The sequence below is a fragment of the Nycticebus coucang genome, chromosome 18 (genome assembly GCF_027406575.1).
Source record: "Nycticebus coucang isolate mNycCou1 chromosome 18, mNycCou1.pri, whole genome shotgun sequence".
In the NCBI taxonomy this organism is placed as follows: Eukaryota; Metazoa; Chordata; class Mammalia; order Primates; family Lorisidae; genus Nycticebus; species Nycticebus coucang.
Genome location: NC_069797.1, coordinates 40,584,028 through 40,598,539, shown reverse-complemented (window position 1 = coordinate 40,598,539; position 14,512 = coordinate 40,584,028). Strand labels below are relative to the sequence as shown.

The following is a 14,512-nucleotide window of genomic DNA, read 5'->3' as shown; positions in this document are numbered from 1 at the left end:
ACCAAAGATGAAAGGAAAATTTTAGAAATAATGTGAAGCAGAAATTAAATGTAAGATAAGCTTGGATTTCTTTTTTCCTCCAAAAACCATCCCATAGTAAAGAGAATTGTCTTACAAAGACTTTCATATTATGTGTTCTTTCAATTCTGTTACAGTTTGAGTGTTCTGAATCCAAAATCTAAAATACTGTAGTCCCAACCATTTTAGATAAAGAATACTGAACCTATATTTTGAACAACAAAATACTATTTGGGAAAGACATGTTAACCTGAAACATTAGTCAGTGCAAATGTCAGGAAGCACATAGAGACAACCTGGCTGAATTTTCGTTTTCAGGAAGCAGTGAAATTTAACAGACTTAGAATTATTCTGGAGGTCATTACCTGTGGTTGTAAGTGTTGAATAACTTTATTAACTGGCTTTTTAAAGATTACTTTGAAGTAGTAGAATGAGTGGATTAGTTGGGAGATCATGGATGTCTATTTGCTGTAGGAGGAATGGAAAAGCCCAACAAGCCTTGTGCTTTGCAAATGATTGCTCATAGCTTTGGATCAGATTTCTGGTGATACCATACACAGACTCAGAAGTACTGATTTTTGAAGAAGTGAAAACGTTTTTCTCTGAAAAGCTGTAGGATGACTTAAGAAATAGCTATGGTGATGACGAAGGCAAGTATTTAAGATGCATGGTGAATAGTTTGAATAAAGTTGGGGCATGGTGGGGCTGTAATTTTAGCACCTTGGGAGGCCAAGGTGGGAAGATTACTTGAGGCCAGGAATTTGAAGTTAGGCAACCTACCAACACCTTATCTCTATAAAAAGTAAAAAGAAATTAGCCAGGTATGATGACATATACCAGTAGTTTGAGGTAGGAAGATGGCTTGAGTTTGAGTCTGCAGTGAGCTAAAATCAAGCTACTTCATTGTACAAACTTGGTAGGTGGAGTTTTAGTGCTAGAGATGGGTATACAATGGTTTGTATAATGGAAACGTATGACAGAACTTCCACACTAGGGTGGTGGAATTAGGGATAAGAAGAATGGAAAACTTGATCAAGCTAGATATAAAGAAAAATAGAGGAAATAACTAAGTTTGATAAGCAAAAAGTAGCTAATTAATGATAAATGAAAAATAAAATGAAGGGTGATGCCTGTGACTCAGTGAGTATGGTGCTGGCCCCATATACCAAGGGTGGTGGATTCCAACCCAGCCCCGGCCAAACTGCAACAAAAAAATAGCTGGGCATTGTGGCGGGCACCTGTAGTCCCAGTTACTCGGGAGGCTAAGGCAAGAGAAACGCCTAAGCCAAAGAGCTGGAGGTTACTATGAGCTGCGACGCCATAGCACTCTACCAAGGGCAACAAAGTGAGACTCTGTCTCTAAAAAAAAAAAAAAAAAAAAAAGAAAAGATTTAACCAAATATATAATTATTATAACAGTATATGTACATATGCTCAATTCCTCTACCAAAAGATAGCAGTTGTCAAGTCCTGTCTTTGGCTAGCTCTTCCAGTGGTTGTAGATTGTTGCCATGGTTTGAAGCATCAGTTGCAGATTTCACATTGTCCAACAGAAGAAGGACTCCTTTCCCAAGCATCATTTTTTAGTGTTTAAGGAAGGGATCTGACACAGAAACCATCCTGCAGACCTACCCTTCACTGTTATTAGCCTGAGCCAAGTCACTTGATGACCTTATAATCAGTCACTGACAAGGTAGATGGGGTCTCTATACTATGACTGGCTAAACTCATCATGATTTACTCACGAATCCTATAAGAAGGAGGTCAGCAAAATCATGGCTCTGTCACCACACAAGAGGAACAGAAAATGGCTGTCAGGGAGCCAAGAATATCTTCTATATCTCACAATGCTGTCTTCTCTGACTTAAAATTATAACCATACCACCCTAGCAAAGAGGGGAAAAAAGCAAATAAGTAAAATCTGAAATGGGACTTAGGACCTTTCTATCACCTTTTCAGAAATAAGGGTTTTAAGAGAATACTCTGAACAGATGTACACCAGAAAAATTAAATAACATAGATGAAATAGGCAAATTTCCTAGAAATGCACAAATGACCTAAATGCCACAAGTAGAAATAGAAATTCTTACTAAATCTATAACAAGCAAAGAAATTGAATCAATCATTAAAAACCTTCCAACAAAGAAAATTCCAGGGCCAGAAGACTTTAATAGTGGATTCTACCAAGCATTTTAACAATTAGCACCAGTCCTTCTCAGACTCTTCCAGGAAATTGAACAGGAAGGAACACACTTCTAACTTGTATTAATAGGTTATCCCTAATACTGAAGTCCAAAAAGGCATCACAAAATAAGACAGTTACAGACCAATATCTTCTATGAGCATAGATGCAAAAATCCTCAATAAAACACTGGAAAATCAAATCCAGTTGATTAAAAGGTTTTACACTATAATTACCAAGGGAGATTTATCCCAGGGATACAAGGGTGGTTCAACAAGGCCAGGCACAATGGCTCACACCTGTAATCTTCATACTCTGGGAGGCCAAGGCAGGTGGATTGCTGGAGCTCAAGAGTTTGACAGCAGTCTGAGCAAGAGTGAGACCCCATCTCTACTAAAAATAGAAAAATTAGCCAGGTATTGTGGCAGGCAGCTGTAGTCCCAGCTACTTAAGAGGCTGAGGCAAGAGGATAGCTTAAGCTCAAGAGTTTGAGGTTGCTGTGAGCTGTGATGACCCCACAGCCCTCAACCCAGGGTGACAGAGTGAGATTCTGTATCGATAAAAACCAAACCAAGGCTCAGCGCCCCTAGCACAGTGATTATGGTGCCAACCACATACACCAAGGTTGATGGGTTCCAACCCAGCCCAAGCTTGGTAAACAACGACAACTGTAACAACAACAAAAAATAGCCAGACATTGTAGCATGCGCCTGTAGTCCCAGCTACTTGGGAGGCTGAGCAAGAGAATCACTTAAGCCCAAGAGTTGGAGGTTGATGTGAGCTGTGGTGCCACAGCACTCTACCGAGGCGGCATAGTGACACTCTTGTCTCAAAAAAAACAAAAGTCCAAACCAAAATGAAACAAAAAACCAAGGGTGGTTCAACATTACATAACCAATGTAATACACCAAATAGAATAAAGGAAAAATAAAAACATAGTCATCTCCACTGACACAGAAAAGGCATTTGACAAAATCCAACACCTTTCATGATTAAAAAAAGAAAAAAAGACATTCAGAAAACTAGGACTAGAAAGGACTAGAAATGATCATTTCCAGTCATAGAATCAATATGATAAAGAGCATTTATGAAAAAACTACAGTTGACATCATACTCTATGTTAAAAGACAGAAATTTTTCCCATGGGACCAGAAAGACAAAGATGCCTGCTCTCACAGAAGAAACAAACAAAAGATGCCTGCTCTCAGTGGTGGTGTTCAACATTGTTCTCAAAAGTCTTAGTTAAAGGAATTAGACAAGAAAAATAAAAGGCATAAATATTGGAAAGGAAGAAATAAAACTATTCACAGGTTAATTCGACTTCGTCAAAATAAAACACTTTTGTGCTTCAAAGGACATTATCAAGAAATTAAAAAGAGGTGAGGTGGCTCATGACTGTAATCCTAGCACTCTGGGAGGCCAAGGAGGGTCAAGGCCTGCTTGTGCAAGAGCAAGACCCCATCTCAAAAAAAAAAAAAAAAAAAGACCCAACCAGTAAAGAAAAGTATAGACCAATATCATTAATGAATATAGATGCAAAAATATTCAACAAGATCCTAACAAACAGAATCCAGCAACACATCAAACAAATTATATATCATGACCAAGTTGTTTTTATCCCAGGGTCTCAAGGCTGGTTCAATATACATAAATTTATAAAAATAATTCAGCACATAAATTAATAAACAAAGACCATATGATTCTCTCAATTGATGCAGAAAAAGCTTTTGATAATATCCAGTATCCCTTCATGATCAGAACACTTAAGAAAATTGGTATAGAAGGGACATTTCTTAAACTGATAAAGGCCATCTACAGCAAAACCACAGCCATTATCCTATTGAATGGAGTTAAATTGAAATCATTTCCACTCAGATCAGGAACCAGACAAGGTTGCCCATTATCTCCACTGCTCTTTAACATTGTAATGGAAGTTTTAGCCATCATAATTAGGGAAGAAAAGGCGATCAAGGGTATCCATATAGAGTCAGAAGAGATCAAACTTTCGCTCTTCACAGATGATATGATTGTACATCTGGAAAACACCAGGGATTCTACTACAAAACTCTTAGAAGTGATCAAGGGATACAGCAGCGTCTCAGGCTACAAAATCAACATTCATATATCAGTAGCCTTTATATATACCAACAATAGTCAAGCTGAAAAAACAGTTAAGGACTCTATTCCGTTCACAATAGTGCCAAAGAAGATGAAATATTTGGGAGTTTATCTAACAAAGGACATGAACGATCTCTATAAAGAGAACTATGAAACTCTAAGAAAAGAAATAGCTGAAAATGTTAACAAATGGAAAAACATACCATGCTCATGGCTGGGAAGAATCAACATTGTTAAAATGTCCATACTACCCAAAGCAATATACAATTTTAAAAGAATCCCTATTAAAGCTCCACTGTCATACTTTAAAGATCTTGAAAAAATAATACTTCGTTTTATATGGAATCAGAAAAAACCTGGACTAGCCAAGACATTACTCAAAAATAAAAACAAAGCAGGAGGAATCACGCTACCAGACCTCAGACTATACTATAAATCGATAGTGATCAAAACAGCATGGTACTGGCACAAAAACAGAGAGGTAGATGTATGGAACAGAATAGAGAACCAAGAGATGAACCCAGCTACTTACCGTTATTTGATCTTTGACAAGCCAATTAAAAACATTCAGTGGGAAAAGATTCCCTATTTAACAAATGGTGCTGGGTGAACTGGCTGGCAACCTGTAGAAGACTGAAACTGTACCCACACTTTTCACCATTAACTGAGATAGACTCTCACTGGATTAAAGATTTAAACTTAAGACATGAAACTATAAAAATACTAGAAGAGAGTGCAGGGAAAACCCTTGAAGAAATCGGTCTGGGCGAGTATTTTATGAGGAGGACCCCCCGGGCAATTGAAGCAGCTTCAAAAATACACTACTGGGACCTGATCAAACTAAAAAGCTTCTGCACAGCCCAGAACACAGTAAGTAAAGCAAGCAGACAGCCCTCAGAATGGGAGAAGATATTTGCAGGTTATGTCTCCGACAAAGGTTTAATAACCAGAATCCACAGAGAACTCAAACATATAAGCAAGAAAAGAACAAGTGATCCCATCGCAGGCTGGGCAAAGGACTTGAAAGGAAATTTCTCTGAAGAAGACAGGCGCATGGCCTACAGACATATGAAAAAATGCTCATCCTTAATCATCAGAGAAATGCAGATCAAAACTACTTTGAGATATCATCTAACTCCAGTGAGATTAGCCCATATCACAAAATCCCAAGACCAGAGATGTTGGCATGGATGTGGAGAAAAGGGAACACTTCTACACTGCTGGTGGGAATGCAAATTAATACATTCCTTTTGGAAAGATGTTTGGAGAACACTTAGAGATCTAAAAATAGATCTGCCATTCAATCCCATAATTCCTCTCCTAGGTATATACCCAGAAGACCAGAAATCACATTATAACAAAGATATTTGTACCAGAATGTTTGTTGCAGCCCAATTCATAATTGCCAAGTCATGGAAAAAGGCCCAAGTGCCCATCGATCCACGAATGGATTAATAAATTGTGGTATATATACACCATGGAATATTATGCAGCTTTAAAGAAAGATGGGAGATTTTACCTCTTTCATGTTTACATGAATGGAGCTGGAACATATTCTTCGTAGTAAAGTATCTCAAGAATAGAAGAAAAAGTATCCAATGTACTCAGCCCTACTATGAAACTAATTTATGGCTTTCATATGAAAGCTATAACCCAGTCATAACCTAAGAATATAGGGAGGAGGGAGGATGGGCAGAGGGAGGGTGATTGGTGGGATTGCACTTATGGTGCATCTTACAAGGGTACATGTGAAACTTAGTAAATGTAGAATATAAATGTCTTAACACAGTAACTAAGAAAATGCCAGGAAGGCTATGTTAGCCAGTGTGATGAAAATATGTCAAATGGTCTATAAAACCAGTGTATGGTACCCCATGATTGCATTAATGTACACAGCTGTGATTTAATAATTAAAAAAAATAGTAGCTGAGTGTTGTGGCAGGCACCTACAGTCCCAGCTACTCAGGAAGCTGAGGCAAGAGGATTGCTTGAGCTGAAAAATTTGAGGTTGCTGTGAACTGTGACAACACAGCACTCTACCAGGGCAACAAAGTGAGACTCTGCCTCAATTAAAAAAAAAAAAGAAAGAAAAATTAAAAAGTCAAGCTACAGAAAGGGAGAACATATCTGCAAATCAGGAATCCAGAATGTATCAAGAACTATAATTCAGTGACAAGCAACACAATTTAAAAAATGGGCAAAGGACTTGAATAGACATTTTCCTGAAGAAGATACAGTAGAACTTCTATAAGTTGACCAGGGGACTGTAACAAATTGGTCAACATAAAGAGGTAGTCAACATAAAGAACTACGCCTACGATATTGATGCATGCATGTGATGCGTGTCCAGTGAAAATTAAGTCAGCTTAAGGAGGTGGTCAATGTAAGGATGTGTTCAACTATGGAAGTACTACTGTACATAAATGGCCAGTAAGCACATGAAAAGATGCTCAGTGTTGCTAATTGATAGAGAAATACAAATCAAATATAATGAGATGCCACTTTCTATGTGCTAGGTCGGGTACAATTAAAAAGTGGGTGGCGCCTGTGGCTCAAGGAGTAGGGCGCCAGTCCCATATGCTGGAGGTGGCGGGTTCAAACCCAGCCCTGGCCAAAAAAAACAAAAAAAGGTGGAAACAATAGAAAATAAGTGTTAGCAAGGATAAGAAGAAATTGGAAACCTTTGTGTACTGCTGGTGGGAATATGAAATGTTGCAGCTGTTGTGGAATACATTTTGGCAGTTTCTCAAAAGGCTAAACATAGAATTACCATATGACTTAGCAGTTTCACTCCAAGGTATATAACTAATACAATTGAGAGCAGGAATTCAAAAAGATGTTTGTGTGTATCACAGCAGAATTATTCACAAGAGCCAAAAGATGGAAACACCCAAGTGTCCATCAACAGATGAATAATCAAATTTTGGCATATATATACCATGATTCAGCCAGTTCTGCCACATGCTGCAAGATGGATCAACCTTGAAAATTTTATCTTAAACAATTCAGTTAGACACAAAGGTGATAAATACTGTATGATTCCACTCAGAGGCTTGTGAGTAAGGGGGGTGGGAAGCTAATGTATAATGCTTACAGAGCTGTTATTGGAAAGTTTTGGAAGTAGATGGTGGTGATGTTTGCACAACATGTTGAATATAATTATTACTACTGATTTTATGCTCTTAAAAATATGGCCAATTTTAATATATTTCACTATCATAATACACAAATTCTAAAAACCCGTAGTAGTATTTATTGTCATTATGCAACCTCCACTTCTAAACCATTATTTATTTCCAAAATTTATAACTAGTTCTTAGAACAAGGCACTTGTAAGAAGGAGAGAAATTTTTTTCTTTTAGGTTTACTTTCAGTGTATTTTATTTTTGTCATATCTGGCTGATGAGGATCTAACTCAGGGGTTCTCAACCTTCCTAATGCCGCGACCCTTTAATATGGTTTCTCATGTTGTGGTGACCCCCAACCATAAAATTATTTATGTTGCTACTTCATAACTATAATTTGGCTACTGTTATGAATCATAATGTAAATATCTGATATGCAGGATGTATTTTCATTGTTACAAAGGGGTCGTGACCTACAGGTTGAGAACCACTGATCTAGCTAGTCATTTTGCCCAGTCTTATAGACATATATATATATAAACAAACTCTAATGACTTCTGAATTTTCATATTTTCCATTTCAAACAATAGTTTAACCAATTAAACACAGTAGACCCTCCATAGCTGACCACTCCTTAAGTTGACCTAATTCTCATAGGTAAGGGTATATACCACATACACTAAGGACTAGTTCCTTACATGGGGTACCTTCCTTACCACCGCCATGTGTTGACCAGATTGTTACAGTCCATTGGGTGATCAACTTGCAGAGGTCCTACTGTAAGTAATTGCTTTTGACAACAGCTGTTTATCAGATAGACATGATACTATGTTGTTGTAAAATAGCGTGCGTTGTTGTAAAATAGTGTGTTTTCATGGTAATACCACATTGGGGAATCTTGAGAACCTGCCTTTCCCTTAGTCTGAGAGTTGAGACAAAATTAGACTGTACATTGGACAGAAAGTTCTTGGATTCTGCATCCTGCCCAGATGGACACACAGACACTAAAGAGTCTCCATATGTTTAATTTGTCCTTTTGTTTCAATAGCCAACCAACAGAGTTTGGAGAAAATATCAAGCTGTGCCTTTTTGGCATAAAATGTTTAGTTTGCTGCCTCATCATGTGCTAATTGCTAAATAACTTCCCAGAAATTATTATTTTAGAATACTTAACCATGCAGGTTGTTAGAAATGTAATTGTTAGCATTGTGGAATGAGAAATAAGCACTGTTCTTTTCATTGTCTAAATTCACAGCCTGTGCCTGTGTCATCCAGCCATTTAGCTAAGCATCTGATCTGGATTTCAAATACTAATCCTTTTTTCCTCAGGATTTTTTTTCTTGGACAGCTGTGATATCTCTGTCCTGATTGTTTTGCTTCCACTCTTGGCTTTACTATTGTCCATTCTCTACACTGCAGACAGTGCATTCTTTCTAGAATTGTCTGCATTGTCCCAGATGGTAGCCATTAACCATATGTGACTATTTATATTTAAATTAATTGAAATTAAATTAATTAAAAGTTGGTTCTCAGTCACAGTAGACACATTTCTAATACTTAATAGCCACTTGTAGCTAGTGGCTACCAAATTGAGCAACACAAATGTGGAACATTTCTTTCTTTTTTTTTTTATTTTGGCCGGGGCTGGGTTTGAACCCGCCACTTCTGGCATATGGGACTGGCACCCTACTCCTTGAGCCACAGGCGCCGCCCAGAACATTTCTTTTTTTTTTTTTTTCTGAGACAGAGTCTCACCGTGTCCCCCTGGGTAGAGTGCTGTGTTGTCACAGCTCACAGCAACCTCAAACCCTTGGGCTTAAGCAATTCTCTTGCCTCAGCCTCCTGAGTAACTGGGACTACAGGTGCCCACCACACCACCCAGCTATTTTTGTGTTGTAGTTGTTATTGTTGCTTTAGCTGGCCCAGGCTGGATTTGAACCCGCCAGCTTCCGTGTATGTGGCTGGTGCCCTGCCGACTGAGCTACGGGCGCCGCCAGAACATTTCTAACATCTCAGGAAATTGTTAGATATCCTTGTTCTAGAACATAATTCACCTCACTTAACTGTTGGAACCAAAAGTCTTTTCCATGGCTGGCAAGGATCTATGAAACCTTGCTTCTCTCTCCCTTCTTGTTCCTCCTTACATAATCCTTTATTCACTGTACTCCAGATGCATTGGCCTTCTTTCTGTCCTTTGGCTATGCTAGACCTACTACCCACCCTCTGGTCTTACGGTGCCGGCTACTTGCTGCTCCTTCTGTTTGGACCATACTTTGCCCCTCATCTTTACATGGCTGTGTCATCATCATTTAGGTGTCACCACAGATGGTACGTCCTCAAGAGAATTCTTCCCTGTGCACCCTGAGTATCTCCTTTAAGAAGCTCTTATTCATAGTAGTCTATTTTATGATCTCCCCAGCCTTTATCCTTAAATGTTTGCCTACTCTGGCACCCCTCTCCTCCCCACTAGAATACAAGCTTCTCAATGATCCTGTATTCTTTCTCTCTTACTTACCATTTTACCCTTGTCTAGAAAACTGGTACATAGTAGATGCTCAGTCACTAAACTGTGAGAGTCTCTCAGAACACTATCATCCGAACTACCTTATTTCTTTTTACTCTATCTTTTCCAGGATTTCAAGTCTGTTTTCCTATGCCCTGTTTTCCATTTTTTTCCAAAGGTTATTACAAACCACTATTTGGTCATCAGATCAGCAATTTGATGGTCAAATGACCTTATCTCTTTATCAGTATACTTATCAGAATGAAGAGTTATCTGTATGCTAAAACATATACTTTTCCCATTTTTCGATTTCTGCTTGAAAATATAAATCCAGTCAAATCACCATTCTAGAGTAGCCTAACAAATTACTTCATTTCAGCTTTAAGTTGGAATTTAGTATTAGAAAAGATACTCCCAAATTTTGGATTAACCTTAGTATACTATTATTCTTGAGGGTTGTATTCTTTTCTAAAAGCAGATGACTGTATGGCAAGTATTGGGAGAATACACACTGACATTGAATTGTGTTCATCACCTTACTGATCAGTCCTGGTTCTTTTTTTTTTTTTTTTTTTTTGAGACAGAGTCTCACTATGTCGCCCTTGGTAGAGTGCCGTGGCGTCACAGTTCACAGCAACCTCAAACTCTTGGGCTTAAGTGATTCTCCTGCCTCAGCCTCCCAAGCAGCTGGGACTACAGGTGCCTGCCACAACGCCCGGCTAAGTCCTGATTCATTTGAAGTTATTCTGTTTTCCCTGACTATATAAAAATATGATAGATGAGAAGATAGTTTGAATTTTTCTCAGTTTGTATTACTAATCTGTTAATATTTTTGGTATAGATAGAATAAATAAATTTTAACTGTCCGTTGATTTTATACTCTTGAAGAATGCTTCCCAACTTCAGTGTACTTCTTGGTTTTTTCATTTGTTTTTTGATTTTGATACAGAGTCTTACTCTGTTGCCAAGGCTGCAGTGCAGTAACACAGTGATAACTCTGCAGTCTCGAACTCCTGGACCCAAGCAACCCTTCTGCCTCAGCCAGCCAAGTAGCTAGGAACACAGGCATATGCCACCATGGCTGGCTAATTCTTTTTATGTTTTGTAGAGATAGAGTATTAACCTTGTGCCCAGGCTAGTTCAAACTCCTGGCCTCAGATGATCCTTCTGCTTTGGCCTCTCAGAGTGCTGGTGTAACAGGCTTGAGCTACCATATCTGGCCTTGGTTTTCTTTTAAATGGCTTTTATACCTTTGTTCCCTCTCAGGCTGAGCATTTTTAGGAAATGATATTGACCTGATACATGGATATGATGTTCTAGCCAGCTTTATAATAGATACATAAATACATGTCTAGTCCTAACACTGTTCTCCTATATTACATAGTCTGTATAGATGTATGATCTGTTACTGTCTAAAGTTCACTATGATCTGAAACATTTCACTACTCTTGCATATCATTAGTTGTACAGTTACTTTGTGTAAAGAACTTTGTATTTTCCACCATAGAAAATAAAGATTATAAAATAGTTGATACCACTGCTATTATCTGTGAAATGAGCAGTTATGGAGTATCATGAAATCAGTGGTAATTGATCAGGTGTTACACAAATACAGTAGAACCTCCATAGTTTGGCCACCTCCATAAGGTGACCTAATTTTCATAGACCAGACACGCAGCACATGTTTGTATCAGTACAGTAGGTCTCGTTCCTTATGTTGACCACCTCTGTATGTTGACCAGTTTGTTATAGCCCCTTGAGCGGTCAACTCGCAAGGGTCCTATTGGTGGGTATTTCCTGTTGATTTTGTTTTCTAAGTTTCTTATATTGAAACTATATTACTTTGTATTTGAAACAAAAAGAGTAAATATTTTTTTAGATGCAGCTCATGCTAAGTGTACAAAGTATATAAAATATTTAGGGAAGATAAGGAAGCAAAGGTGGAAGAAATTAATCATAGAAAGCTTTCTGGAAAGAGCATGTATTTCTTCATGAGCATTAGTCAACCTCAGATCAGTCCAGACAATTGTTTTCTGATGCTGCCTCATTTTTGCATCTAGTTACTTTAATTCATATAAGTGCTTGGTGATCCATAAGAGATCATCAGGTCCACCATGATGGAAACATCAAAAATAAAGACATGTTATTTGTGTTGTTGCAGGTTGCTTCATGTGCGAAATGGAAATTGTAAATATCATTTGGGTGAAGAAACATTTAAGTTAGCTCAGACATATATGGATAAGCTATCAAAACATGGCCAGCAAGCAAACAAAGCTGCACTCTATGGAGAACTTTGTGCACTCCTGTTTGCAAAAAGCCACTATGATGAGGTAAGCGTTTTGAGGTGCATTTCATCGTGACCAATAAATACCTATAAAATAAGATAAATCAAGTAGTCTTCTCTTATTTTTCCTGTAGATCTCATTTTTATCTTTTAGGTTTACTGAAAGCAATACACATTTGTAATAGAATATTTAAAATCAGACAGAAGGAATATTTGTGAGATGCAGTTTAAATATATACATGTGCAATTTAGGGTTAGTTTTGGTTTTATTCCTTTCTAATTTGACCAACTGTATCTCTGCCTCAATTTTTTTTTTTTTCCTTGAATCAGGGTCTCACTCTGTCACGCTGGCTGGAGTACAGTGGCATGATCATAGCTCATTGCAGCCTAAAACTCCTAAGCTCAAATGATCCTCCTGCCTCAGCCCCCTAAGTAGCTGGGACTATAGGCACACACTGCCACACCCAATAATTTCTTCTATTTTGTTTTGTAGAGATGGGGTCTCACTCTTGTTCAGTCTGGTCTGGAACTCCTGACCTCATGCAGTCCTTCCACCTCAGCCTCCCCGGACTGCTGGGATTACTGGCATGAGCCTTACCCTATTCTTACATTAGTCAGGATAGGCTAGGCTATACTGAGGTACTATCAACCCCAGAATAGCAATGGTTTTGAAACAATAAAAACTTATTTCTTGCTTATGTTATATCCCTGTCTTGGGATAGCTGTGACTACTTAACATTATATCTACACTTTGATTAAGACCCATTATGGTTTAATACAACTACCTGTAACATTATCATCACCCTTGGAGCAAAGGCAGAAGCTTCCTGGGCAATTACTCTTGACTTTTAGAGCCTTCTTCCAGAAATGACACATTTCACTTCTTATATATTAATTGGTTAAAGGAAGTCACATGGCCTGTCTTCAATGTTTGTCTTCAGTGTGAAAGAGTAATATATCCTTCCCAAAGAGGAAAAGAGAGAGTGGGGCAGTAAATATTTTATATTACAGTCCACTGCGGTTTTTAAAATGCTACCTTTTTGCTTTAGGACAAAATCAACTCTTTTAGTATCTTATAGACTAGTTTTTTGACCTAAACCTGAGTTAGGTAAGTAGCTTTTATCTATTTTTGCATCAAAATTGCTTCTGAATAGATGTATCTTTTAAGTGAAATACAAGAGAAGGAAACTTGCAAAAGAGAAATATTTATTTTCTAATATGTTCTCCCCCCATTCCTTATGATCCTTCATAATATTTTGTTTATAGCACTTACCAATATCCAAGATAATTTGTTTTCTGTCACTAAGCACTAGGAGAGGAAGGACATTTTTTGTTTTCCTGCTATAGACCTAGCATATTGCCTGTCACTTAAGCCCTCTGTACCTAAGTTTCCCATAGTAATGGTAGGTATCTCATAGGTCTGCTGAGTCAGTTAAGTGTGTTAATGTACACAAAGTTCTTAGAACAATAGCTGACATAAACTAAACAACAGGCAATTAATATATAAAATAATAAGTGTTACAGTAGGGGAAGGAAAGTACAGGAAACCTAGTCTAGAGCTCAAACCTGAAAGACAAATTAGGTTAGTTAAATGGTTAGAGGAAGGGGGAATACGTTCTAAGGCAGAGGGACAAGGATATGTAAAGGCTCTGGGCCTCTGATTTCCTGAAAATACGTCATGTATCTGTGAGTTCTGATTGAGACAAGCTATAGATATTAAGAGTAAAAATAATGGAACACATTTATATTTTCTAGAAAGTTTAGCCTCAGAGGGAAAATTTTAAGTGTAAATGTTTTGCATATGCTCTTACTTAAGCACTTGAAAGCATAAAGAAAAACTTTGCCATCATTTCGTTAAATACTATCAATTTGATTTATCATGGTTCTGTCTCTTCTGTAAATTTTTTTTTCCAGGCATACAAATGGTGCATTGAGGCAATGAAAGAAATCACGGCAGGCTTACCCGTCAAAGTTGTGGTGGATGTTTTAAGACAAGCTTCTAAGGTGAATATAATGTTAAAATGATTGAATGAATTATAGGATTTATTGGGCTTAAAAATTTTTTTTGTAAGACAATCTTGCTCCTGGGTGGCAGAGTGAGATTCTGTCTTTAAAAAAAAAAATCAAAGCCTAATAAAGCTCTAGTGTGAGTGACAACTAGAGTGCCATGGCCTTATCCTAACTCCCAGCAATCTTCAAACCTCCTATGCTCAAGTGATCCTCCTGCCTCAGCCTCCTGAGAAGCTGGGATGACAGGTGCATACCAGCATACCCAGATTAAT

At 37.9% G+C, this 14,512-nt stretch overlaps 1 protein-coding gene across 1 annotated transcript in view; it reads left to right on the top strand.

The window, feature by feature from the left end:
- The window catches only part of APPBP2 (amyloid beta precursor protein binding protein 2), a 90,547-nt gene that overhangs the window by 50,992 nt on the left and 25,043 nt on the right, over positions 1-14,512 (top strand). Inside the window, exons 5-6 of the mRNA XM_053570198.1 lie at positions 12,108-12,276; positions 14,145-14,234. Coding sequence (XP_053426173.1) covers positions 12,108-12,276; positions 14,145-14,234 — 259 coding nt within the window. The remainder of the gene's footprint in view (positions 1-12,107; positions 12,277-14,144; positions 14,235-14,512) is intronic.